The 23768-nt window shown below is 38.3% G+C and overlaps 5 protein-coding genes across 20 annotated transcripts in view; 2 read left to right on the top strand and 3 right to left on the bottom strand.

The window, feature by feature from the left end:
• LOC125956199 (endophilin-A) overlaps positions 1 to 3410 on the bottom strand; it is a 13401-nt gene extending 9991 nt beyond the window's left edge. For 4 of the 8 annotated variants that reach the window (XM_049687819.1, XM_049687828.1, XM_049687822.1 and 1 more), the window contains exons 1-2: positions 3094 to 3410; positions 5 to 281 (exon numbers count right to left, since the gene is read on the bottom strand). In XM_049687819.1, the coding sequence (XP_049543776.1) occupies positions 5 to 49 (45 nt within the window). In that variant the 5' untranslated portion in view covers positions 50 to 281; positions 3094 to 3410. Of the gene's footprint in view, positions 1 to 4; positions 282 to 829; positions 977 to 3093 lie in introns of those variants that run through there. The other 4 variants (XM_049687824.1, XM_049687825.1, XM_049687821.1 and 1 more) reach the window with 3 other exon arrangements.
• A 122-nt stretch (positions 3411 to 3532) lies between these two features.
• Positions 3533 to 4040, top strand: LOC125954940 (GSK3-beta interaction protein). Its single transcript, XM_049685645.1, has one exon. It carries the CDS (start codon positions 3593 to 3595, stop codon positions 3983 to 3985), a length of 393 nt encoding a protein of 130 aa, XP_049541602.1. The 5' UTR covers positions 3533 to 3592; the 3' UTR covers positions 3986 to 4040.
• Positions 4005 to 7169, bottom strand: LOC125954932 (ATP-dependent RNA helicase Ddx1). The gene is made up of 3 exons (XM_049685627.1): positions 7064 to 7169; positions 6313 to 6492; positions 4005 to 6245 (listed from the first exon to the last, which is right to left on the bottom strand). Exons 2-3 carry the CDS (start codon positions 6326 to 6328, stop codon positions 4075 to 4077), a joined length of 2187 nt encoding a protein of 728 aa, XP_049541584.1. The 5' UTR covers positions 6329 to 6492; positions 7064 to 7169; the 3' UTR covers positions 4005 to 4074.
• A 208-nt stretch (positions 7170 to 7377) lies between these two features.
• LOC125954937 (ras-related protein Rap-2a) lies at positions 7378 to 21238 on the top strand. 9 transcript variants are annotated; one of them, XM_049685640.1, is made up of 6 exons: positions 7399 to 7581; positions 7680 to 7966; positions 9701 to 10274; positions 15442 to 15579; positions 17315 to 17432; positions 18239 to 21238. In XM_049685640.1, the coding sequence occupies exons 3-6, from the start codon at positions 10140 to 10142 to the stop codon at positions 18394 to 18396; spliced, it is 549 nt and encodes a 182-aa protein (XP_049541597.1). In that variant the 5' UTR covers positions 7399 to 7581; positions 7680 to 7966; positions 9701 to 10139; the 3' UTR covers positions 18397 to 21238. The 9 variants fall into 9 exon arrangements, with proteins under 9 accessions (XP_049541598.1, XP_049541591.1, XP_049541597.1 ...); XM_049685637.1 differs by having other exon boundaries at positions 7680 to 8025; positions 9064 to 10274; XM_049685641.1 differs by lacking the exon at positions 7680 to 7966 and having other exon boundaries at positions 7378 to 7464.
• A 1214-nt stretch (positions 21239 to 22452) lies between these two features.
• On the bottom strand, positions 22453 to 23676 carry LOC125954936 (uncharacterized). The gene is made up of 2 exons (XM_049685633.1): positions 23654 to 23676; positions 22453 to 23169 (listed from the first exon to the last, which is right to left on the bottom strand). The coding sequence occupies exons 1-2, from the start codon at positions 23654 to 23656 to the stop codon at positions 22546 to 22548; spliced, it is 627 nt and encodes a 208-aa protein (XP_049541590.1). The 5' UTR covers positions 23657 to 23676; the 3' UTR covers positions 22453 to 22545.
• Between the last annotated feature and the right edge of the window lie 92 nt (positions 23677 to 23768).

Raw genomic sequence — 23768 nt, 5'->3', positions numbered from 1 at the left:
TTACCTGATTCGCCTTATTTATTTGCTTTTTAAGGCCCGCAAACGCCATGTTTTCGCCTTTGGAAAAAATTGTGACGGATTTTTATCGCACGGGCTACTCTAAAAATGGGTTCCTCTCCTCCACTGAATCCGTGCAGTTTGGTTCGAAGTTATTATCCTTTTAATGCTTAGGATAACTTTAATCGATTTCTTGTTTGTCAGTACAACAAAATATCACTATACAATACAACACTTTTCTCGGCGATTCTTTCTTTTATATTTTTACTACAATTACTGTAGAACTGTGTGCATAACAAAACAAAAAATGCACATGTTAATCGTTGGCATCGGTGGCGAAAAGTTTTCGCAGGGCAGCACATGGTTGATAAAGAAAGATGAAAAGAGAAAATTTGATAGATGTTAGTATACATTTTTCTATTCCTTTGCATGATCTGTTGTACAATTATTTACAAACAAATAGATTCGAAATCATAAAAAATGTATTCTAACTTGTAAAATGGGAAATCAAAATGTATCTTTCACTCAGACAACACTAATCGAATCGTTGTATTTATTTTTTACTTTTCACAATCTATTGAAAAGAAAATAGCACAGTAATATATACATCAGTTTTTCATCCTACTCCCAGTATTAGTGCGATAAATCAGGAAACATGAAATCACGTGAATGAAAAAAGTCTACATCAGCAGCCTTTGACACACTGTGTCTAATATCTCATAATATAGACGAAAGAACACTTGATATAACAAGGGTACATTTGTTTTCAATTTTCCTGTTTCAGTATGGTCGCTGTAGCTTAATTATAACACAATATCGTTTAAAATATTACGGAAGGTTTTGTTTCTGCTCCCCGATGTCCTGAAACTTCACAATGATACCGAATCAAACACCAACGATTACTGAATAAAGTAGATCTAAGAGCAAAGTAGAAATCGTCCTGCTCTCAAAACTTGCAATATTCTCTCCGATAGAAGGTTGTGTTTGTGGCATCGATTCAAGTTGATTGTGAGAAAGTGCAAGCTATATTCCCATTGTTTCTTTACATATGTATTGGTTCAAAAGGATGAAATGAGAGAAATTTGAGCTACACCTGAATACTATCCTTAAACTTATTTAAACGATTTTCCACCTACGATGAAACAGTTCGAATAGAGAATAAAAAAGCGATATAGTGCATTTTAAATTCAGTACAGTTTAATATTCGTGTACAACGTAATTGTGCTATACTTCACTCTTCGGTATGGCACTTATCATCCCAAGATTAATAATTTAAATTGACTGGATTGTGTGTCAAGCGTTCCCTAATAAATACGATCACTGATTCTTTCAAGCGACGTATTTACTTTTATTTCAAACTTGGGATTTACTAATACTAGAGATTCGACAACAGAACCTCAGGAAAAACATCACATGCGATGTCGTCATGATTTCTTCGTCATTCATAAGAAAAAAGAGAATTCCAACGTACGCTTGCGCGTTACCATTCATCCTTTTGCTAATACAACGTAGGTTCCGTTTCCTATGGATCTGCACACAAGTGAATACGATAAGAAAAAACATGTTTCTCGATTGGAATTAGAAGTGCTAGCGGATAAAAGCCCTCGACTCAATATTCATAGTAAGCTAGCTTTTTCCCAAATGCTATTTCTTCTATTTGAAATATAAAACTATAAATTTACCCTCAATTTTCTTTCGCCATGAGATAGCTTTTGTTATACATTAAAGTATAGATAAGGAATTGATAATGTTGGTTGTAATTGAGTAATGGCGGAATGAGAAAACATCATTCCAAAAATAATTTTAGGCTGTCAGACATCAATCTAGTACACATATAACGGCCCGGTTTTGTTTAGTTGATGTTTTCGATTAAGGAACACTTCAGTTCGCTTGCCTTTCTCAGTTGTAAGGATATTGACTTCTATTCATATATTTTCCAAGCTTTTTTTAATGGAATGTAGAAGGATATCTAAAAAGTTCTAGCACTTTTTAAGCGTAAGTGCTAGTGTAAAAAGCGACGACTTTCTAGAATTTCTCTAGAAAAAATAATTGATTTTTAATTTACCTGTCATAAATCGGATCTTATTTATCGGAATTTGATTTTAAAATTGCCAACAAATATAAGGAATATGATTAGTTTTATCATTTGTAATCCGAGCCAATTAGAGAGAACCTAATGCAAGGAAAGTTCGTTTTAGACCCTTCATGCAAATATTGCAACGAAGAAGGTTTTAATCCGTTATGACTTGTTTATGGATTCGAAGGGTATTTTTTACAAAAGATTTGCAATCCAATACAATCCAATCCAATTTGTACAGGTTATACACAAGCGAATGAAAACTGTAACGCTAAACCAAATCTAAAAGATGTTCCGATTACTTTGCCTAATTTCATAACGATTCGTTGACGAATAGTATATATCTCAATCCTTGATCCTGATATCTTATCTGAGCACCATACTTTGAAGGTAAGCGATAAACTAAGTATTTTTTTAGATAAAATATACTAGAAATACAAGGTTGCTATCGATAATAATGGACACAACGTACAATGTGTATGCTACGGCAGCGTAGTGAATGTTCTGTGGATTGAACTTTTTCTTGCAAATTGCACAAATCGCTTCAACGAATAATTTGAAAAAAATTAACCACTTTTTAACACATTTTCTACATGCAACGCTGTGTTCAATTTGGTGTCCTGCCAATTGCCGGCTTAGCTTTGACCTTGATAGTCAATACAAAAAGGTATTTCAAATGCGAAAAAGAATAATGCTTTATATATAAATACGGTAATTGCATATAAATGGCAATAGAGTTGTTCAACATCTATACTTGCTCAATATTATGCAAAGTCGTAACCTAAACTGATTCAGCTAATGAACAAATTCATAGACAATCGTTACGTTCTTGTTAGCGTTCTGTCCTTTTTTAGCCAGACTAACATTCTCCTGCAATCAATCCAGGGGGTCAATTGCCGGCAAGCCAGTGCTCGGCAAGAGGCTTCCTGCTCCTCCGTCCTTGCCTTTAGAAACCTTCACAAGCACCGATAATGCACAATGCGCGTCTAAGGAAGATTTTCACAAACCCACGAACGCACCTTAATTCTTTGGCTGAGTGTAAAAACACTTTAACGGGGCACACACACACACAGGCGCGCGATTTTCGCTGGACTCGAAAAAGAAATAGGAAGGATAAGAGCTAAAATAGGCGTTTTTGCACGCACCAGCTCTCGGTATCTCGGAGCACGACGGATTACGCAGATTTAGGAGAAATCAGCACATTTATGAACACCGCAGGATTGCACTTCTCTTATTGAGGAGTAAAGATAGGTACTCTTTTAGTAAAACTGAATAACGCGCGACCTTCGCCCAGATGTTCAAGCAATCATGGTCAAGAGAACAATATTCAAGACAAGAAGAAGAAAACAAACACAAGGCGCACACAGCGGATTTCCCCACGCACGCACGCACGATACACAGAAACACACGCGTACCCAGTGCCCACGCAGCAAATGCAGTATGGCTGTGCATCAAATCGAAAACTTGGCAACCGGAAGAAGTGATTGTGTAAATTCGAGAATTTACTTATATTTTGGAATGCCTAATAATCAGGGTAGAATTGAGAAATACCATTCTTACTGCGATGATGATATAATCGATTGGTCGACTGAAGCTACTGCCATCATTGAAGATATAGCCCAACATATTAAAGAAGCGACACTTTCCAAAATTCTCAAGCCGACACTCTCGGAATCTTTCATGAATTTGACGACATTGGAAGATAAACGAATGTGCATCAAAGTGAGCGCCGTCGGGTTAGAGGTAGTCGGAGATGAATATGATCAAAACGAAAAAGATCGTTTAGAACTTAAGCGCTACGAAACGCCCTACGCTCTACTCTCGGATCTATCCCCATCCTACATAAACGCTTTCGGAAACAATCTTGAAAATGCATTAAAACAGTATCTTGAAACATCTTCTAACAAGTGAAGCGAATCGTGAATAAATGTTGCTATGTATACATTTGAAGAATAAATCCTGTTTATTGCAAGTATTTGCGTACGTACGTAGGTTTAATTTTACACTGTCAGCTTCTTTAAATATAATGATTGCGCCTCGCGCTCCAAACGCGACAACTCTCGGACGACTGGACCAAGTTGCTCAACGTGGTCCTTGTAACCGGTACCTGTATTGATACGCTTTGCACCGTAAACCACCTTACCGTCGAATTCGTTTAACGGGACCTTCATGTCCTTTTCTATTTGAGGTATGGTCACTGTTAGGTGATCTTCTATATCCGCCAAATACATTTTCTCATCGTACCATATGCAACATCCCTTTATGTCGGTCAAATCGGTATTCCAACAGTTTTTGCCCCTGGATGAGCACCACTGACCATGATACCAGACTTTTTCCGGCACTGTGGCTACCAATGAAATCGCCAACCCCATACGATCGGCGCGACCGACACGGCCTATGCGATGAACATAATTGGACTTTTCATCCGGAAGTGTAACGTTAATGATGAAAGGTAGTCCCGTAATGTCTAAGCCTCGGGCAGCTACATCAGTGCAGATGAGAAATTTCACATTCTTGCTTTTGAATTTTTCCAAATTTTCCTTCCTTTCTTTTGGACTGCGGTCTCCGTGCAAGCACACGCAGGAATACTTTTGTGAGCTTACTTGTCGCAGATAACGCTCCATGTTGTCACAATCCAGTTTCGTGCGACAGAAAATGATCGCTCGGTCCATGGCGTGTTCATCAATTGCTTTAAGGGTGTAGTCGCCTTTCAATAGTTTGATAGCTTCTGAAAGCGCCTCGGCGGTGTTGGATCCCGGACGAACATTATCACGGGTATGGACTCCATCGGTTTGAATGTGACTGCGCATCGTATGCCAACTGATGTCTTTCTGTGGATCAACCATACAAACAACATGATGGACGGTTTCCGGTACCGCATCTTCACCCTTCAAATCGACCCATGTTGGGAAATGCATTAATCGTTCCGACATCTTTTTCACTTCGAAGGAATGAAGAGTAGCACTACATACAACCATCTGCAGTCGACGTCCGTCTGCCGTGATTTTCGGTATTTGCTTGTGGAGCCGATCGATCAGTTCGGTGTATCCTTGCTTCAGCAGTGCGTCTGCTTCATCCAATACAAAAAAACGACAATTATTTAGCAGCACGTATCCATTACTGATCAGATCTTCAAGACGGCCTGGTGTTGCTACAATAATGTCCACCCCGCGTTGCAATACATCCATCTGCTCTCGCACGTTTACGCCCCCAATCACTAGTAACTCCCGAATTTCCGGATCCATCAGATGTTTTTTAAATTTCCGAATCTGATTAAACGTTTGTTCGGCCAATTCCCTTGACGGTTCAATCACTATTGCTTGTGGAGCATTTGATTTGGGCTTTGCTTCTAAATCCATAGCTCTCCCCGATAGTGCGGTGTTTGGATTGTGCGTCAATTCATTGTTCGATACGTTGCATACTGCTATGTAGCCTTGTGGGGGAGGATATTTGAAATTGGTTTGCCCAAAGTTGAAAGCTATTTCAGCATTTTTCAGAACGACAGCGGGGAAGAAATGAGCATTTTTGAACCATGGTTCACTTACTTTGAAAGCTACTCCCAGGAACACACCATTTTTTGTGAATCCAACCTCCCCGGAGCCTAGATCTAACATACAACCAATGACATCTTGTTTTCCAAATGCCTCGCCATAATTATCAAACTGTTTGGAATTGGATTTTTTCCCCGTTCCACCAAATCCGAAGCCAAACCAATCGGTACCTAAATCGAGACTCGCCTGTTCAGTCGACCATCCGACTCTACATAGACCTTCGTCAGTAACTGTTGCCTCGTAAAAGTACTTTCCAGTGCCATGGACACCTGCTGTCGCACGGCATCCGTTCCAATCCTTAAATTCACGGGACTGGCAGCGTAAACCATCAGGAGTTATAGCCATAGCATTGTCCCGGTCGGTGAATGAAAGAGTCCACGGCTTTCCCTTGTAGTCGCCATCCTTGTTACCTTTCCCTTCCTTAATATCACGCAAAGTTTCCCACACGATTTGCAAAATCGGCAAACAAAATGCACCAGTTTTGCCACTTCCTGTTTCAGCAGCCATCAACACATCTCCACCTCCGAGAATCAGGGGAATCGCCTCAGCCTGAACGTCGGTCGGAAGCATCCATTCCATTTCGTCGATTGCTTTGGCAATCTCGGGCATAACACCGAACTCTGTCGAGCGAAACCGAACATTAAGCATGTAAAAACTCGAATCTGTCGAAATGTACAAGTGTCTTACCTTCAAATGCGGTCATTTTGTGCAAAGTTTTCAAAGTTTAATAAATAATGGGTATCTATTTCGAATATTATTTCTCTGCACGGATGTTCGGGATGTGAGACCGGTCCTGTTGAGTGCAATCTGCAAATTCCCTTCGGTATCGCCTATCCGTAACCTTAATTGCAGGAACTTGCCGTGAGGCTGGAAGGAGAATTCGATCGTTAATACAAAAAACCTTTGCAAAATCACAATTTTTAAAATATGCCGGTTTCCGCGGGTTTCCTTTCCAGACGCCGCAGATTTCGGAGCTCGAAGGATCCTTTTTAGGTAAAGGGAAAAGATAATCCTTTGCCGTGGTCAGTCCGTCTTTTTGGGGAAATTTGTATTATAAATAAAAATGAATTTATTTCCATGAAATTTATATGGAAAGGTTTATGTTTACCCAAAAAAGTTAAGCTTTTCGGAAAAAGAATCGGCTTTTCTGATTCTGATTTCTGATTTGTCCTCCGATTTGGCGTCCACCAGCTGATCATTCAAGGTCAAGTCCGTTGAGGATAACCTCAAAATGCAAGGTCCACCAAAAGGGTGCTCATCTCTGGAGGAACCGGCCGAAAAGGGCCATCAAAAGACTATAGCTGGAGACTAGAAAAAATACTATTCTTCTGGTTTTTCTTCGCTCTGCGATTTTCCTCGTTTTTTACACTTCCCCGGTCTACTTTTCTAGCGGGAACGCCGACGGGAGTTGCGAATGATGATAATTTGCTCTTATTACCTTTATTTTTATGACAAAATCCACGTAACGTTAAAAATTTCGCTTTTTTCGAACGAACTCGAGTTTCTCTAACCTCAAAACCAAAACACTAGTACAGTGCCATGCAAACCATTTTACGCTCAGAATTTTGTTTTTTGATGAAAATTTGGCGTTATTTTGGGCTGTGCTGTAAAACGCTAAAGTTTCAACTCCGTCTCGACTCCCACACCCGTACAGTATAAACTTCTTGACAGTTTTACAGTGATAATCAATAAAGTATGAGCATTTTGTGCAAAAAAAGCAATTTTTTGCTGCAGAGGCGTGTGCCTGAGTACCGTGCGTGCGTGCGTGGGGAATCGCGTGTGTGCGCTGAGTATTGAAGCGAAAAAAGAGTTCGTTTCCCGTAAAGTAAAGTTTCCGTGGTAAAACAGACATTCTCGTGTATTCCAGCATCATTTCCGAGTATTCCTTTGCGGGGGAATTTGGATAAATGAATTTTACTGCTGATTTCCATATTACTTCATGTTGAGTTTGTAAAAGTAAGTGATGAAATAAAGGCGAAAAGAAAAATTACCGCGGGTGGGTTTTGCATTTTTTGCCATTTAACCAACCTATACATGTGGAACGATTTTTCCAGCTGCGAAGGTGTTTGTGCTGTGATTACGAAGAGTTGTGTGTTTGTGAAGTAATTGGCTGCAAAAAAACTAGACAAATTCGGGAAACGAACCTAAGTAAATGTGAAATCTTGTTCGAATGACAACAAGAGTGTGTCTTTTTCAAGAATTGCATTCCAACCAGAATCTAAGGGAAAAACCCCCTAAATCGGGCGGATTCTTTGTTTCCAGTGAAGTAACGCGAGCTGCCATCTTTGTGTGTGTGCGTGGCTATTTTTGCACTGCCACATCTTCCAATAAGTTATTGCGGGTATTGATAATTTAGCTGCCTCAAATTTTACAACCCAAAGTGACCAGAAGCATACCCAGGTAAAAGTGCAGTTGGAGAAGAGCATTTTGTTCGTTTTCATGCTCTGATTTCCCAACGCCACTCAACACGAACACTGATTCATGTGTGTGCGTACGATCTTTCAGTTGACAGCACTTTACCGTCGAACATTATGGAGCCTCTTTTTATTTGAAACTAGGAAATGTTTCTTATTGGAATGCCCATTAACTCGTAAATTCATTAGAACTGGCGCCTCACAATGCAATCATTTATCCAGAAGATTGAAATATCATTTCTAAGAACCCTAGCGTAAGTCCGCAGCAACCCATTTTTTAGTAGCAAATGAACTAGTATGATTAAACCATTTCTTGGCTTTTTACCCCAACAATTTACAAAATTCCATTTACACGCCGTTTTTCTAATCGATACGACTATGTTATCTTCGCCAGTATTTGTTTGGAATTTTACAGGATACATCATTATCATCATCATCCATAAGAGTTTGGGATGAATGAAAATCGATGTTCTCTTATCCATGAAATTGCCAATCGAAACCGAAAAACGAGAAAGAAACAAACGGCATCGAAACTTTCGCTTGCTCATCTTGGTGCTCGTGGAGAAAATATATTGTTAAGCAAAGGGCAAAAATTACGCCGGTATACCGAAAATCGGAATATATTTTTAGTGCACAATGACGTCACCGTCTTCATCATAGGTTCATTGAAAGCAAACTTGTTTGACTAGAACAAGGTTCGATGTGATCGGGCGCAGGATAGCGCATGATACAATTTGATGATTTTATATTTAAATTGGAATAATTTTCAAAAGAGCAGATATTTCGCAAAACGCAAATGTAGAATGTGCATGAATAATTTAAAAAAAACACAACAATCAACCAAATTTATAATTGTTCATTGCCTTAGGGCTTTTGATTATTATGTTTACTTCTCGCCATTATTACGCCACGCTCTAGGTATTATCTGTGCTGTTCTTGTTAATTGTAATTTAATTTTTAATCTTTCGCGATTTTGGTTTAATTTTTGTTAAATGGCTGATATTATGTTTTTCTTTCTTTTCAGTTTACTGCTTATTGATTAACAGCATCAGAAGAAATTATCAATCCAACTCCATCTATGCCGTCTATTGTTTGCACTGAATCATTCGCGTTTATCTATATGCTACTACAAGACGTCGCAAACATTTATGGTTCATATACCGTTAAGTGTAATCAATATACAGCTCTATCAATAACAACAATACGTTCAGAAATAGAGCACATAGACTAGCACAGCGTATAGACTATGGACGGCTTTGAAGAAGTCATCAACAATCTCAAACTTTAAAAAACTGAGGTATTCCAAACTTTCAAAATGGCTTTTAACTAGTGTGAGAGAAACAAAAAAGCCTATTACCGATCAGTCAGTTTGTGTGCCACAATCTGATGTATGAAATGAGTGTCTATGGGGGCCATAGTCGTTATCAAGGCTCGATTTTTATTATGTTTGTAGTATCTTGGTAAATTAGTGGTAGTACTAGCGAGAGAGTGCTATGTTTGATATTTTTAATTGATGCGTCCCAACATTTTGGAGCTAATGTCGATTCAGCACATTTTTGACCCTCGTTAGCGGAGATTGTATCGGTAAAGAATAAGATCATCACATAATTTGCCAGTGTTTTCCTTTGTAAATTTATAAATATTTCAACTGTTCTATTTAGTGTTCTACACAGTGTGTGTCGAAAAGTGTGTGCTACGTATGTTGAATTTTGTGGAAATTCCTTGTGTTATAGCTATGGTTGGGTCATGCATTGGTCAGAAGCAGATTAAGTGTTCGTTCCCAGTTGATGTGGGATTCGCGACGTATTTGGGATCGTCTAAGCTAGGTTTCACAAGAGCTTTGCGCGTAAGCAGCAACAAGTTTTAAAGCAGCAAATCGGTGCATATCAGTGAGCAAAGACGTGTAGTGTCTGTGCATGTCAAGAGATTCCACGGATACAACAACCTATTCCTTCCAGCGAGCGATGCGAGTGCGTAAAGCTCGTGAGTGAGTGCAAAATTGATAAAGTGCTAACGTCGGTTTCCGTGTAGTGGGGTTCCGAACGACATCGTAAAGCATCGCAGAAGAAGTGATTTAAAGACAAAGAAACGCCGTAGAAAATGCGTGAATTCAAGGTTGTTGTTCTCGGATCCGGGGGAGTGGGCAAATCTGCCTTGACCGTGCAATTTGTGTCTGGGTGTTTTATAGAAAAATATGATCCAACAATAGAGGATTTCTATCGAAAAGAAATTGAGGTGAGTTCAAACAATTGATAAAAATAATACTATTTTTTATACCAGTAAAAATAAATCTTATTAAATTATGCAGCCGTAAGTTTAGGCTTGAAAGGGATATGGTTTGAATTTGCCAAAAAGGGGAAGAGCAAAGAGCTTAGAGTTTGATATTGTTTTTTCGTTGAACAGTTTTTATAGCTCTATTAAACGTTGATTGATTGTTGGGCATCTCATTCGCATTCGTGACGAATATCCGGATGTAATGAAGAAAAGTAACGGAAGTGTATATTAGCATGTATTCTTCGTAGCTTCATAGGTTCCTCCACACTTAGTATCTGTGTGGTACTTAATCGTTGAACTATCTTAGATTGGAACAAAATCGAATTAATCGTATATTTCCGTGAAAAGTTATTCTCTAAACAAATCTTAAGAATCGTTTGAAGTTAAAAGTTAGAAAAAAGTTTACTATACCACAATCTTCTATGTGGATTAGAACCAGTCCGAAAGACAATCAGTCAGACAATCAGTCAGAGAGACAAATAGGAGCAGTCAGAAAGACAATCAACTAATGAGTTGCAAAAGAACATCACGTAAACTAGTATGCTGTGTGTATAAATGTCCATACATGTTTACTACTACAATTTTCAGGTATTCAACGCGTTTTTAACCATTTGATCAATTCAAATGACAATATACGAAAACAATCGTAGCTCAAGTGTCAATTTGTGCATTTGTTTTATAGCGTAGAAACAATTTGATCACGCTTATTGAAATAAGCACAATCATCTATTATTCTATTTCCTTACTTCGATTTTTATTAAAAACCATTGTTAAAATCACAGAGAACGTTTCAATTTTTTACATTTATGATGATGATTCTCACTTTTATCGTAGGTAGAAAAAAAGCATTTATTTAAAGATAATTTCAACATCTTCGAGAGATAGTATGGAAATGTGTTATATAGAAAACAGACATCTACTTTTTCCTTTCCTTTCGTACGACGGATGACTTCAGATTACCAAAAAGGCTTCTCCTAGATCCTCCTATCCTCCTGCTATGTAATCGAAAGTAAATACTACTTTTAAATACTTAAAATGAAGATGGATAAAATGAAAACGAAGATAAAAGTTTTACCATATGAGGAGTTTTGCAAGTATCGAAACAAAAGGCAGTCTGATAGTGGCAAATAATGGCTATGATGGGTAAATTGCAAATTTATGAGGAAAGCTCATTATTTTTTTTTAGCGAGGGCACAAATATGTATGTTGTTTTGCGTTGCCCTTGTGAACTATGAAACGTTGATGGTTGCTTTGAGCAGTATTTCACATAATACATTTGAATCCACCGTTTGGTTGCTTGAAAGCGGCATATAAGTTATCATATCATTACGCTTCGGCTGTGATCGATTTTAACTATGTTAATGTAAAAAACATTGTTTTTATTATTAGATAGTTTGTTCGAAATGGATCGAATCGAAGGAATGCCTTGATTTCTTCAAGATGTCCTTCACTCGGACGGCTATCACGTGCTCATTTTTGAGCGAAATATCTCCAGAACGTCTAATAAACTGTAACACAACTATATTTTACTGATTCTTGTTACATGTTTTTTAGATTTTAAGACATTGAATGTGACACCAAACGCACAATTATAAACGAAATTACGCTCACTTGATACCCAACGCAAACTACAAGGGACACCTAGTGAATAACAAAACAACAAATTTGTGACTTTGCTAGAAATGATAAAAAAGGTCTCCCATAGGTCCATACAGATGGAAGTATAGGATAAACGCAATTGCTTTCGAACTCTTTGAGCTAATTGATGCCAGTATTTTTTTCCCGTAATACTGATGCCAGTAATTCATTAGGCTTCCAATACTGCTTCATTAAAGCACATGTGCATCTAGCGGACTACACACTCGCAATTTTATTGATCAATATTCTAGGATACTTTATTTTTTTTTTAGTTTACTTGTTAAAACATGAAAATATTTTGTAAAACGCGACTACATTGGATAGCTGGTGCCATATGAATCGTAAACCTAGCGTAATCTCAAACAGTATATACTTTTTCGATATTGTAGTTGCAGCGAAAGTTTCGATGCCGTTTGTTTTTTTCGCGTTTTTCGGTTTCGATTAGGAATTGCGACATTGGTAATTTCATGGATAAGAGAACGTCGATTTTCATTCATCCCAAACTCTTATGGATGATGATGATAATGATGTATCCTGCAAAATTCCAAACAAATACTGGAGAAGATAACATAGTCGTATCGATTAGAAAAACGGCGTGTAAATGGAATTTTGTAAATTGTTGGGGTAAAAAGCCGAGAAATGGTTTAATCATACTAGTTCATTTGCTACTAAAAAATGGGTTGCTGCGGACTTACGCTAGGGTTCTTAGAAATGATATTTCAATCTTCTGGATAAATGATTGCATTGTGAGGCGCCAGTTCTAATGCACTTTAATGCCAATTTACGAGTTAATGGGCATTCCAATGCTAAAGAAACATTTCCTAGTTTCAAAAATGCAAATAAAAAAAAGGCTCCATAATGTTCCGTGGTGACCGTGGGGACTGTAGATAATGCCTGTGGAACAAAAAACGAAGATACTATTATTTAAGATCATAAACCGCACGGTTAGCCTTTAGCAAATTCCCCGTAGTTGGAAGTGGGCATATAATGAATAATAACTTTACTAAAATCAGCAAACTAATGCGCACGAAGGGACATATACCGAAATCATGTGTTAATGGTTCAAATTTAGTGATCCCATTTCATCTTCGAATATCAATAATGTAACAATCAAGATGCAAGGAGATGATAACCTATGTATGTGCAAATTTTGGCGTTGATGGTAGGTTTTGCGTGATGCGCAAACATATATACACCGTAGTGACTTATTAGATAGTAGATCCCCCGACAAACGTCGCACTGTTTTTCAATCATAGATGATATCAATCAATTATTAAAAGAATATCTGTTGTTCAATAACATTTCGAATGGCTCTTGGTTTAATTTACCGCTTCGAATCTTTGCTTGCAAAATATTCTGTTTGTATTGTTTCTAGCACAATTGATAAGTCGGGGCCCCTGGGCCTGTGAACCGTAAACTCTAGCATAACCGAAAAATTAATGCCAAAAAGTTTACGCTTGCCCTTTTCACGCTGTCAAAGATTTGTGTAAATCTATCCCATCCCACCATTATCGACATTGACTTACTTAACCAACCGCTGTAAAAACTGGTTGACGGATCCCTCTTAAACTTTGCATAATGATTAACGACAGTTGTACCATCCTAAGAAAAAATTGACTTGCCAAGATTATCCCGCCAGATTTAAATTGACAATTCCCGGTACTTTCTCGACAGAATGTATTTGTTAAAAATGAGTCTCATAAGTACATCAGTATTTCAATATGCCATATTGGTTTTGGAAAAATCTCCAAAGAACGTGTACTGCATAATTTTGCATTTTTTATGGGACAGGCCTGTATTGTAGGACATTCTTGAATTTAAACTGTTGCTCCAGGATTTGAACCGTAGAAATTTTGCTTTTTTTTTTAACAAGTATAGGGACGGACAAGCCGTATATTTAGAAATATCATAGAATCGGATACGAATGCGTTTGCGTGAAAGCTGTAGCCTCAACCTTAGAGCTGTTGAAACCACCGGTCTATCAAACCGGCTTATTGAATGCGTTTTAGTAGCGTTCACAAACACGTTGAAACCCCCATACATGGCCAAAGTGTTTGTCAAACAATTGCGGCTGCACTACTCTCATTCAGATCGCGAAGGCAAATTATTCTTCATACAGTCATTTCGTTTGAGTTTGAGGCAGAATTGAAAGCCTCAATTTTGAGAAAAAAATCTTTGCTCGGTACCATTTGATAGATCGTAACATACTAAAATGTTACGACAAACATTTGTTGTGCCTACTATCGCGCAAACAACAAATGCGTTAGCATAAAAAATACAACAAATGCGTTAACACGAGTTTAAAACTCAACCAATCCTAAATGTCAGCTGCTCCAATCGGTGAGTCCAGATGGATCGAATTTGCAACGCTCACTCAAGCTCAACAACCAGAGAGCTTTTTCTATCGCTTCGAGAAACGAACCAAGAAATGCTAGGTTTTCAAATTTTGTATGGGGATGATATCTCACCGAAGCATAAAAAAATTGCGAAACGTAAAAAAAGTGCAGATTCTTGCAGTTTTCGGGTTGTCAAAAGAGCTGTGAGCTTGAGCTAGCGTTGCAAAAGCGATCCATCTGGATTCACCGAATCGCTTTCGTCAAAGTCAACCAATCTCGAACATCAGAGCAGAGCACAGAGCAGAGACGCAGAAAACACGGTTGTGTCACATCAAAATATATGGAAGCGTTCACACAATGCACCAAAAGTTATTTCTTTGAGCCTTTGAAGAGCTTAAAAGTTAGCGTTTTTTTCGGATCTGTAAAAAGCTACGCAAACAAACCAGCGTTGCACTTTGTTTTTGCAATTTGTTTTGGCAGGAATATGTTGAAATCCCGGTAATAATTGTTTTGTGTGTTAAATATTAAACAATTTATCATGATTTGATAATGTGTCGGTATGGTGCTATTTTTCGTATATTTACGATTGACCTCCGTGTAACCTCGGTGTGAACAGCGAATTGAACCTTTGCGTAAAAAATGCCGGTAAAAGACTGAAATAGGCCCCCCCACTCACGGTGAGTTACTGAGTGACCGGAAAAATAGTTAATTACCACTTTTAAGATAAGCAAACCTTCATAAAAATATGTTGAAACGTAAATAAATGTATTAGGGGAGGGGGTAGGGATGGAAAAGTTACATTTTATCAGTAAAATAAGGATTTTTTCGGTCACTCAGTAACTCACCGTGAGTGGGGGGGCCTTTTCAATCTTTCACCGGAAAAGCACCTAAACTCGCTTTTCACACGCCGTGGTGGCGTCGTATATACTGCTTTGTTGTGTGGCGTGTGGCTTTGAAGACACAGTCGAGAACACACAAAAAATAACAACAAGAGGAGGTAATGAACGTCGAGTTTAAAAAAAGAACATACCGTCATCGATTTTCATTATTGCCATACTAACATCATGCCAGTTAGTGACATGTGCACGAAATCCTTGAAACGAATGTAACATTCCAGAAAATACTAATTTACATTTTTTTATTCGCTTTTCCAGGTGGATAACTCTCCATGTGTGCTAGAAATTTTGGACACAGCCGGTACCGAACAGTTCGCATCAATGCGAGATTTGTATATAAAAAATGGGCATGGCTTTATCGTTATGTATTCCCTAACAAACCATCAGACATTTCAGGTAATATATTTCATTAAATTGAATTAAATATATTTATTTTTTTAAGATCTCAGCCATTTTAGCTGTCATTCCTGTAACCGGCCGTCCACACCACCAATTTTTTGGGGATAATGTATGGCGGGGCCCAACAAATAACTCCATTTTTTTGCAGCTACGTGGGTTACCATGAGTGACATTTGCATCCAAGTGAGCGGCGCTTGCGTGCAACTTGCTTCAGTTATCTGCAACAAAAATATGTTTTGGATACGTAACCAAAACATTTTTTTGTTGGAGATAAGAAAATTGGGGTTTTTGGGAATATGCGGCCCATTCTCGATATGATAATGGTTTATTTACTCCAAAATAACACAATTTGAACATGGCACTCACAGAAATGTTTGGCAAATAAATTGGTGAGTAAGAGACTGAAATAGGCCCCCCACTCACGGTGAGTTACTGAGTGACCGAAAAATTGTGGTAAAAGACTGAAATAGCCCCCCCCCACTCACGGTGAGTTACTGAGTGACCGAAAAAATCGTTAATTATCACTTTTTAGGTAAACAAACCTTCATAAAAATATGCGGAAACGTAAATAAATGTATTAGGGGAGGGGTGAGGGGTGGAAAAGTAACATTTTATCAGTAAAACAACGATTTTTTCGGTCACTCAGTAACTCACTGTGAGTGGGGGGGGCCTATTTCAGTCTTTTACCAAAATTGTTATTTCACTGGTAAAATGTAACTTTTCCACCCCTCCCTTAATACATTTATTTACGTTTCCACATATTTTTATAAAAGTTTGCTTATCTAAAAAATGGTAGGTAAAAGACTGAAATAGGCCCCCCCACTCACGGTGAGTTACTGAGTGACCGAAAAAATCGTTAAATACCACTTTTTAGATAAGCAAACCTTCATAAAAATATGCGGAAACGTAAATTAATGTATTATAGGAGGGGGGAGGGGTGGAAAAGTTACATTTTACTATTAAAACAACGATTTTTTTCGATCACTCAGTAACTCACCGTGAGTGGGGGGGCCTATTTCAGTCTTTTACCAAATGGTAATTAACTATTTTTTCGATCACTCAGTAACTCACCGTGAGTGGGGGGTGCCTATTTCAGTCTTTTATCCACTCAGTAACTCACCGTGAGTGGGGGGCCTATTTCAGTCTTTTACCCCGCCTTTCATACAAGGCTCAAAGCATCTCGCAACTTTGAATCGCGATTCCCAAAAGCTACGTTTTCAAAGTCGGTGCCCATCGTAGCATAAAAACTACTGGACCGATCGATTTGAAATTTTCAACACATAATCTGTACACTATTTGCTAGGTAGCCCCGTTAATTATGTAAAGGTCATTGTTTGAGGCAATATCTAAAAAAAGGATCACTTTTTCAACTTCAAAAATCAGTCACAAATCGAAAAAGGGGGCTACTTCGATAAACTTATACGCAAAAAGTACATTTTTGTAAACTTGCCTTTCTAGATTGGATGTCATGAACGTAGTTTTGAATAAATCTTCCCCAAAATAGAACCAAATATTCTTGAAAAGTTGTAGTTTAAAATGACATTCACTTGAAAAAATTAAATTGAATGGTTTCTATACAATAAATCGTCATAAATATGCATTTTTTGACCCGAAATAACCAATCCCCCCCTCTTAACGTATTTTGAAGGAAGACGAATTTTAACGAATCGTTTCATATTGTTTTGATATGTATTAATTAATTTGCACTTTTAATTAATTTTACTTCCCTCAGGATATCGCCAGTATGCGAAATGTGATCAGTCGTGTGAAAGGTAGTCAGCCAGCACCAATACTCCTAGTCGCAAATAAGCTAGATTTAGATTGCCAAAGAGAAGTTTCCACGGCCGAAGGTAAGCACCGTTAAAATTGTCTCAATCTTATGAGGCCGTATACCGTATGAGCATGCATAGAAATATGTGTTATTCAAATTTAAATAGGTTTATGTAAAAATATGCTTTATGTTTGTTTGATATGTTCTATTGATCCAGAACGTTAAACTTGTATAACTTATTCCAACATCCTTCTAGTACTGCAAAGGTCAACACAACTTAGTTTGTCACCCATTTTTTTCAATTCATTAATTTTTCGATGAAGGTCCGAAAGAACACTATTTTAGTTTCCTGTCACCACCCTGCTACTGTGTGTCTCTTTCGAGGTGACTTTCAGCGAGGGTGGCAGTGGAGGGCCTATTTGTTTTTACTTTTACCAAGATAAATTAGGTGTCGATTTCAGTAACGCGATAATGATAGTCTAGGTAAAAGTGTATTTTCCATTGTTAATTTCGAAGTTCATTCTCACATTTGGTAACGCTCTAGGCGATTGCTTAGACGGCGCGACAGCAGGAGTCAATATGATCTAAATAAACGACAAAATGATCTAATCGCCGCAGGTGATTCCATTCTGTTCATTTTGGCGTTCGTTATCGCATATAGGTGGCTGCTTGCACGACCGGCACAGCAAATGCCAAAAAGCCTCACTGGAATATTCCCCATAATTTCTCATTTGCTATTTTTTAGGGAAAAAGTAAGATGAATAAAACTAGACTCTGTATTATGCATATGCTTGTAGATGCGTCTTATGCTGATGTTTGAGATGTTCAAGTTAGATGATTTAACATGAATTTATCATTAATGTTACATTTTTTTCCATCTTGTAGGTAGTGCCCTGGCAGAGCAATGGGATTGTCCGTTCATCGAAGCATCAGCAAAGGACCGCATCAATGTGAATGAAGTGTTCGCCACCGTCGTACGAGAAATGAATATGACCTCCGAGAAACGCCAGAAGAAAAGTTACTGTTGTTGTACGTTATTATAGAACTGGTATAGGTGTCATTTTAATATTACTAATCATAAATAAATAAATAATAAACACACATACACACACACACACACACACACAACACATTGTGGAAAGATGCTGCGAAAGTTCTCTTAATACGCGAATGCGATTTGTGGTTGATAGCCTAAAAGGAACTACCTTGCAATTTTATTTCGCGCACAACGGTAGTGGTAGAAATCCGTCATCAATAGAAGTGGTTCATAAAACTTGTGTAGAACGATTTTTGGATGATTTTCTTAGATGGTTGCAGTTGAAAGTGTTTGCGCTGGCTACATCCACTATTAAACAAACCGACTGAAGCGATGTACTCAAATGGGTATATAGGATCGAATATACACGCTAAATCAACTCAAACGAGAAAATGCAAGAAAATAAGTGTAATATATCCAAGAGGGGAAAAAGGAGGAACAGAGGATGGATTATTCCATTCAGGATGACCAATTCTAGCATCTCAAAAGTGGTATAACGGTTGGCCAGGAAATAAGAATGAAAAGAGCACCAATATTAGGCATAATATCGTTAGCAAGACAAGAAAAACGTATATGCACGTACATGGCAAAAGATGTTCAGGGATTGGAGATCATCAGTCATGGAGAACATTCGATGGCATGGATTAAAAGATGGAAAATATGACGAATAGTAACTAATAGTAAGGTGTGCGTGTGTGTGCCTGTGTGAGAAGAGAGAGAGAGAGAGAGAGAGAGAGAGAGAGAGAGATAGCGAGACAGAGAGAATGTGTAAGCGTGCATGATATGATGATAGAACGGATAGAACATGGATAGAACAGGAGATTAGCTAAACAGACTTCTGATCTGCACGATCATGAACATAGAAGACCCCAAAAAGATATCGATTTTCCTGTCAATCTACTCTTATCACATTCGGTACTGCAAGGGTAAGATGCGTTAACGAAGAATTTCCCGTGGCGCGAATCGTGTGTGTGTGTGTGTGTGTGTGTGTCAGCGTGCATGTTGAACGAAATGATTTTATTTGCGGATATAAGACTAAAATCCATTCATATAGGGCAAAATGAATTGTTTTCAACCTTTGTAAATCACCGTAGTTGCTCATGGTACATGGTTGCGCAGAGTCATTGGTATAAGGACACCGAACTATATTTCAAACTATTGCTGTTTAACTCCAGGCTCAAACTCTTCAAAATATCTACATTTTTAGGCTCCCTAGCTTTGCAGTACAGTTTTCATCCTGTCAATGTCAAGTAAGCTGTCGTAAGAATTGCTGTTGTGGTCAATTTCCAATTATGGTGTCAATTTCCGTAGAGCGATGAAGATCGCCACATTGACGCCTGCGGTCACGACGGTCCGGCAAGGCGGCTAAGGCGAGCATGAACATCAAATGAAGATTATAGACACATCGCCTCAGGCGATCGTTGCGCCCTATGTGAATCGACATCTATTTCTTTTATTTGTTTTTGTTTTATGTAAAAACTATATATAGCATGTATGTGCCATTTCTTGATGATGGCCCCGTACTTCCCCTTTACAGACTGCGATAACAGTCTTCCCATTCGTTGAACGTCATAGAGGCCTTCGACGTTTGTATCAAGTATCACTTAGCTAATTTGATCGATTGTCTCATATGGGTAGCAGTTCACGTTCATAATGCAGGCTAATGTGATAACAGGAACAAATGAATACTGGCTTCTCTTTGTGGAAACTAACCATACATCTGGTAACAGTTATCTGCTACTTACAATAGGATCAAGAGCAAATTGATATGAACTTCAATTCATTTCAAAGAACTTCATCTTCAAATCGTTATATTTTCATAAAATAGAATGAAAGCGGCAAAACTTTCAAAACGTTTCTCGCCTATTCAGTTGCTCGCGTTATATACTTGTTTAACCATGAAAAATTAAAATGGAAATCATCTTTTTAGTCTGTTGAACCCTGCGTTTTTGTGCCAGTGAGCTGGTGGATGAGGAAGAAATGATGGGATTATCTTATTAAGGACCTCAAAAGCGATACACACACACAGACACACACACAATTGACCGTACATACATATGATTAGACATTAGAGAACAAAAAGGTCCCACGTAATGGAACGCTATATTCGATCCTGTAAAGAATAACAAATGGAACGAGCTAGGATTGAGGCAAAGAAAAGCTTCGCAGGATCGCAAGCAGAACAGAAACACAAAAGCACTATTTTTTATCGTAACAGTTTTTGTATACAAAGAAATAGAAGATGTATGAGAAGATGTGTAATGTGTGATCAAAGGAAATAGTCAAATGATACGAAGGGGGTAATCTAGAGTAAGTGATGGTGAGTTACAGAGATTATGGTTGCCGGTGTTCGAATGTGCGTTTTACAGTGTCCGCACATACACTTTGACCGAATATCTGAAGGGAAACAGGGCAAGATAGCAATAGAATTGAGAGGTGAAAAAGGGGTGTTTTAAGAATAGGGCAAATCTCAAGAATACACGAAGAATAGAACGGTATGAGAATGATCGCCAAGTGTAAAGCTTTTGAACTTGAATCAACTTCAGAACCCCGAAATAATTTAACCCAGACCGACATCGCACGTCAATAGTGCGTATATTTTGAGGCGATTTCCTGCGGCATCTGAGGACAAGTGAAAAGAAGCCACTCTAAGAGAGAAAGATCCAAACCAAATGCTCTTGATTATATTGCTGTATGCGCGTTGGATTGGTAGTGCAAACAGCCAAGATACCCAGCTGAGGTTTCGATTACTGTAAATCGATGATTTAAATGGTGCGCTAAGATTACAACAAATAAAGTGTACGTAACAATGAAAAAAAAATTTGCTGCTGAAAAATTTGTAGGCAAATGCTTTAAAAGTTCATTCCTAAGCATGGTTATCCCTAACATTTCCTACTGTTCGGCTTCTGAGGATCGCCTTCGGTGCTTATATATTCTTCTTCCGAATATAAATTCTCTGTCAACATTTTCTGATCCGTAATGTTATCCGTCGTTGCAATACTTGACCGATAGAAGGTTTCACTTCAGGCTTGGCCATCGTTGGGAGGTATTCTTGGACATCATCTTCAAACATCACAGACGACCGTGAAATAGATAGTGTATAGGTTATAAGTAAACCATTATGCATTTTATGTAAGGTTGGGTGTCAGGAGAAATTATTTGTTACTGTAATGTGGTATTGCGGTGGACTATCTGCATGTCACGGTAAAGAACGTGGTGGCCTCCGACATCATTTTAAATCACTGTATTGAATGCTTTGATAGTGCACGATAGCTTGCCGGCTGGATTATCCGATCAAATTGATCTGAAAAGCTCCTATCAAAACAAAGAAGAAAGGAGCCACGCTTTATTTTTTGTTACGTACGCAACATAGTACGTTGGTGTTAAGTGTACTGGGTTGGTTCTCTGGCGCACTTCGACTACCGTCCAGAATGATATTCAGCAAATAATATTTGATGAAAAAAAAACACGCGCAAAAGCTAACTGGCCAGGTAATCACCTACCTCGTTAGCGTTTGGCACGTTTGCTCCAGTTACACTGCTCATTTTACATTTTACATTTTGAACAACAGACGACAGACAATGCCGGGCAGAAAATTGTAACACATTTTTTCAGACAATTAGACTTATTAGTAAGATTCTTTTCCAAAGTCCCAGAGTCATGAAAATGATATCGTTTCAACAGTTTCGCATGTTTTCATGGCTTTACATATTTAACATACAGCATTTACTGAAATGAACAGACGGGCAGAGATGCCAGCTTGGGTCGTAGCGTCATACCTACTAGCATAATTTGGTTCATTTTGTTATCGGTATGATATGCAACACCTCGATTCTTCCTTATATAATATAAACTTATGGAAATAAGGAGAAAATTTGTACAAGGAAGGAGCGAGAATATTGAAACAGGATGTTTGTTATTATTGTAATGCGCTACTGCAAACTTCCATACAGCACTTACAGGGGCTCTTTTCAGTTCCAGGTTTTTGCACGTTTTGATTTTCATGTCCATTATTCTTTTTTATCGATGTTCGGACATTCAATAGGTAAGCAATGCAATCATAATCGTTGGTGGCTATTTTTTATTTTTAGTGCAGAACAAAATGTCGTTGTGCGATTATCAAAAAGTCCAATAGAAATCAACTCTTTTGCAAATCTCATATGCCCGATTTGGCCGATGGAGTCGTAGTCGATCCCGACTGGGTAGCAGACTTAGTGGAGTCCATTTCTACAATCGGGGTGACACTTTTCTCTGTCGTATAATCGGTTAGTTTTGGATCTATAGTCGTGCTGTTGCTTTCCTTGATGGTCGCATTTGATACATCTTTATCGTTGCCAGCAGCTGTAGAGACGATTTTGTCATCTGGTGGTAATGTCACCTTCGGATGTTCAACTGAATCCTTTGTAAGCACGGTAGTTATCGTTTCTGTACTAGTCGATTCGTTTAGGCGAACTGATGCTCCATTTAATGGTTCTGGAACGTTGGATTCATTCTTCTCAGTAGGGACGTAAGATACTGTGCCATTCTTGGAAGTTTCGTCTGACTTCGATCCAAAGATAGAATCCCACAATTGGGCGAAAAATCCCTCACTAGCTTCCTTCTCGGCGGCTACAGGGTTTACTACCGCTCCAAGCACCAGAAGCACACAAACAAAACCGCCCCTTAGCAACATTGATCTTTGATAGTGCAGCATTATTTTCCGACTACAATAACTATATTCACTCGCTGCAATTCTTGCTGTGTGAGGGGCGATGTCTTTCCGCTGGACTTCCAAATACGACTGAAACAAACGGAATACAAAAAGGGACTTTGAGCTGGTTAACGGAGCGCTCAATGCTGAAATTTGTAATATGTAGTAGTGATGAATGCTCCATCAGCTCCATATTTACCGGGTTCATTAGCAATTGAATGTTATTTTCAACAAAAAATCACCGTCTGACTAACGAACTGTAAGGACGTTAACGTTATGATTCAACCCATTTCGTGGCTTTTATATCAGCGAAAAATTGCCACATCTTATCCGGACTACTTGATCATTCGAATTATTTGAAAAAAATTACCCACCGATTTGAGCTGCTATTCGACAGCTTTACTGCTGCTGATTTGCAGGGGGGCTGAACAGTATAAATACTTACCGTCTTACAACACTCTCCAGAATTTTAATGCTACGTGAAGTTTGGCAAGCAGCTACTCTCATGAATATTATTTAGAATAAACGTTATCCACTTAATTGTTAAACCATTTATTCTTTTTGCCATTATTACCATTTTCTTCTCCAACAGACACACATGTTTTGTTGCTATCGGTTAATGCCTTCCAATTCCTGGTAGGAATTCATGGTGAAGACGGATGGTATTAGCTTAGACATCGCTAAATTCC

This window comes from Anopheles darlingi, chromosome 3 (assembly GCF_943734745.1).
Source record: "Anopheles darlingi chromosome 3, idAnoDarlMG_H_01, whole genome shotgun sequence".
Lineage (NCBI taxonomy): Eukaryota > Metazoa > Arthropoda > Insecta > Diptera > Culicidae > Anopheles > Anopheles darlingi.
This window is presented reverse-complemented; position numbering and strand designations above follow the sequence as displayed.

What these genes read in the sequence shown, in the direction of transcription:
- LOC125954940 (XM_049685645.1), top strand. Translation starts at nt 3,593, where the DNA reads ATGCCTAATAATCAGGGTAGAATTGAGAAATACCATTCTTACTGCGAT.
- LOC125954937 (XM_049685641.1), top strand. Translation starts at nt 10,140, where the DNA reads ATGCGTGAATTCAAGGTTGTTGTTCTCGGATCCGGGGGAGTGGGCAAA. An exon ending in TCTATCGAAAAGAAATTGAG is followed by an intron (nt 10,275 to 15,441) that starts GTGAGTTCAAAC and finishes TCGCTTTTCCAG; the next exon opens with GTGGATAACTCTCCATGTGT. An exon ending in CAAACCATCAGACATTTCAG is followed by an intron (nt 15,580 to 17,314) that starts GTAATATATTTC and finishes TACTTCCCTCAG; the next exon opens with GATATCGCCAGTATGCGAAA.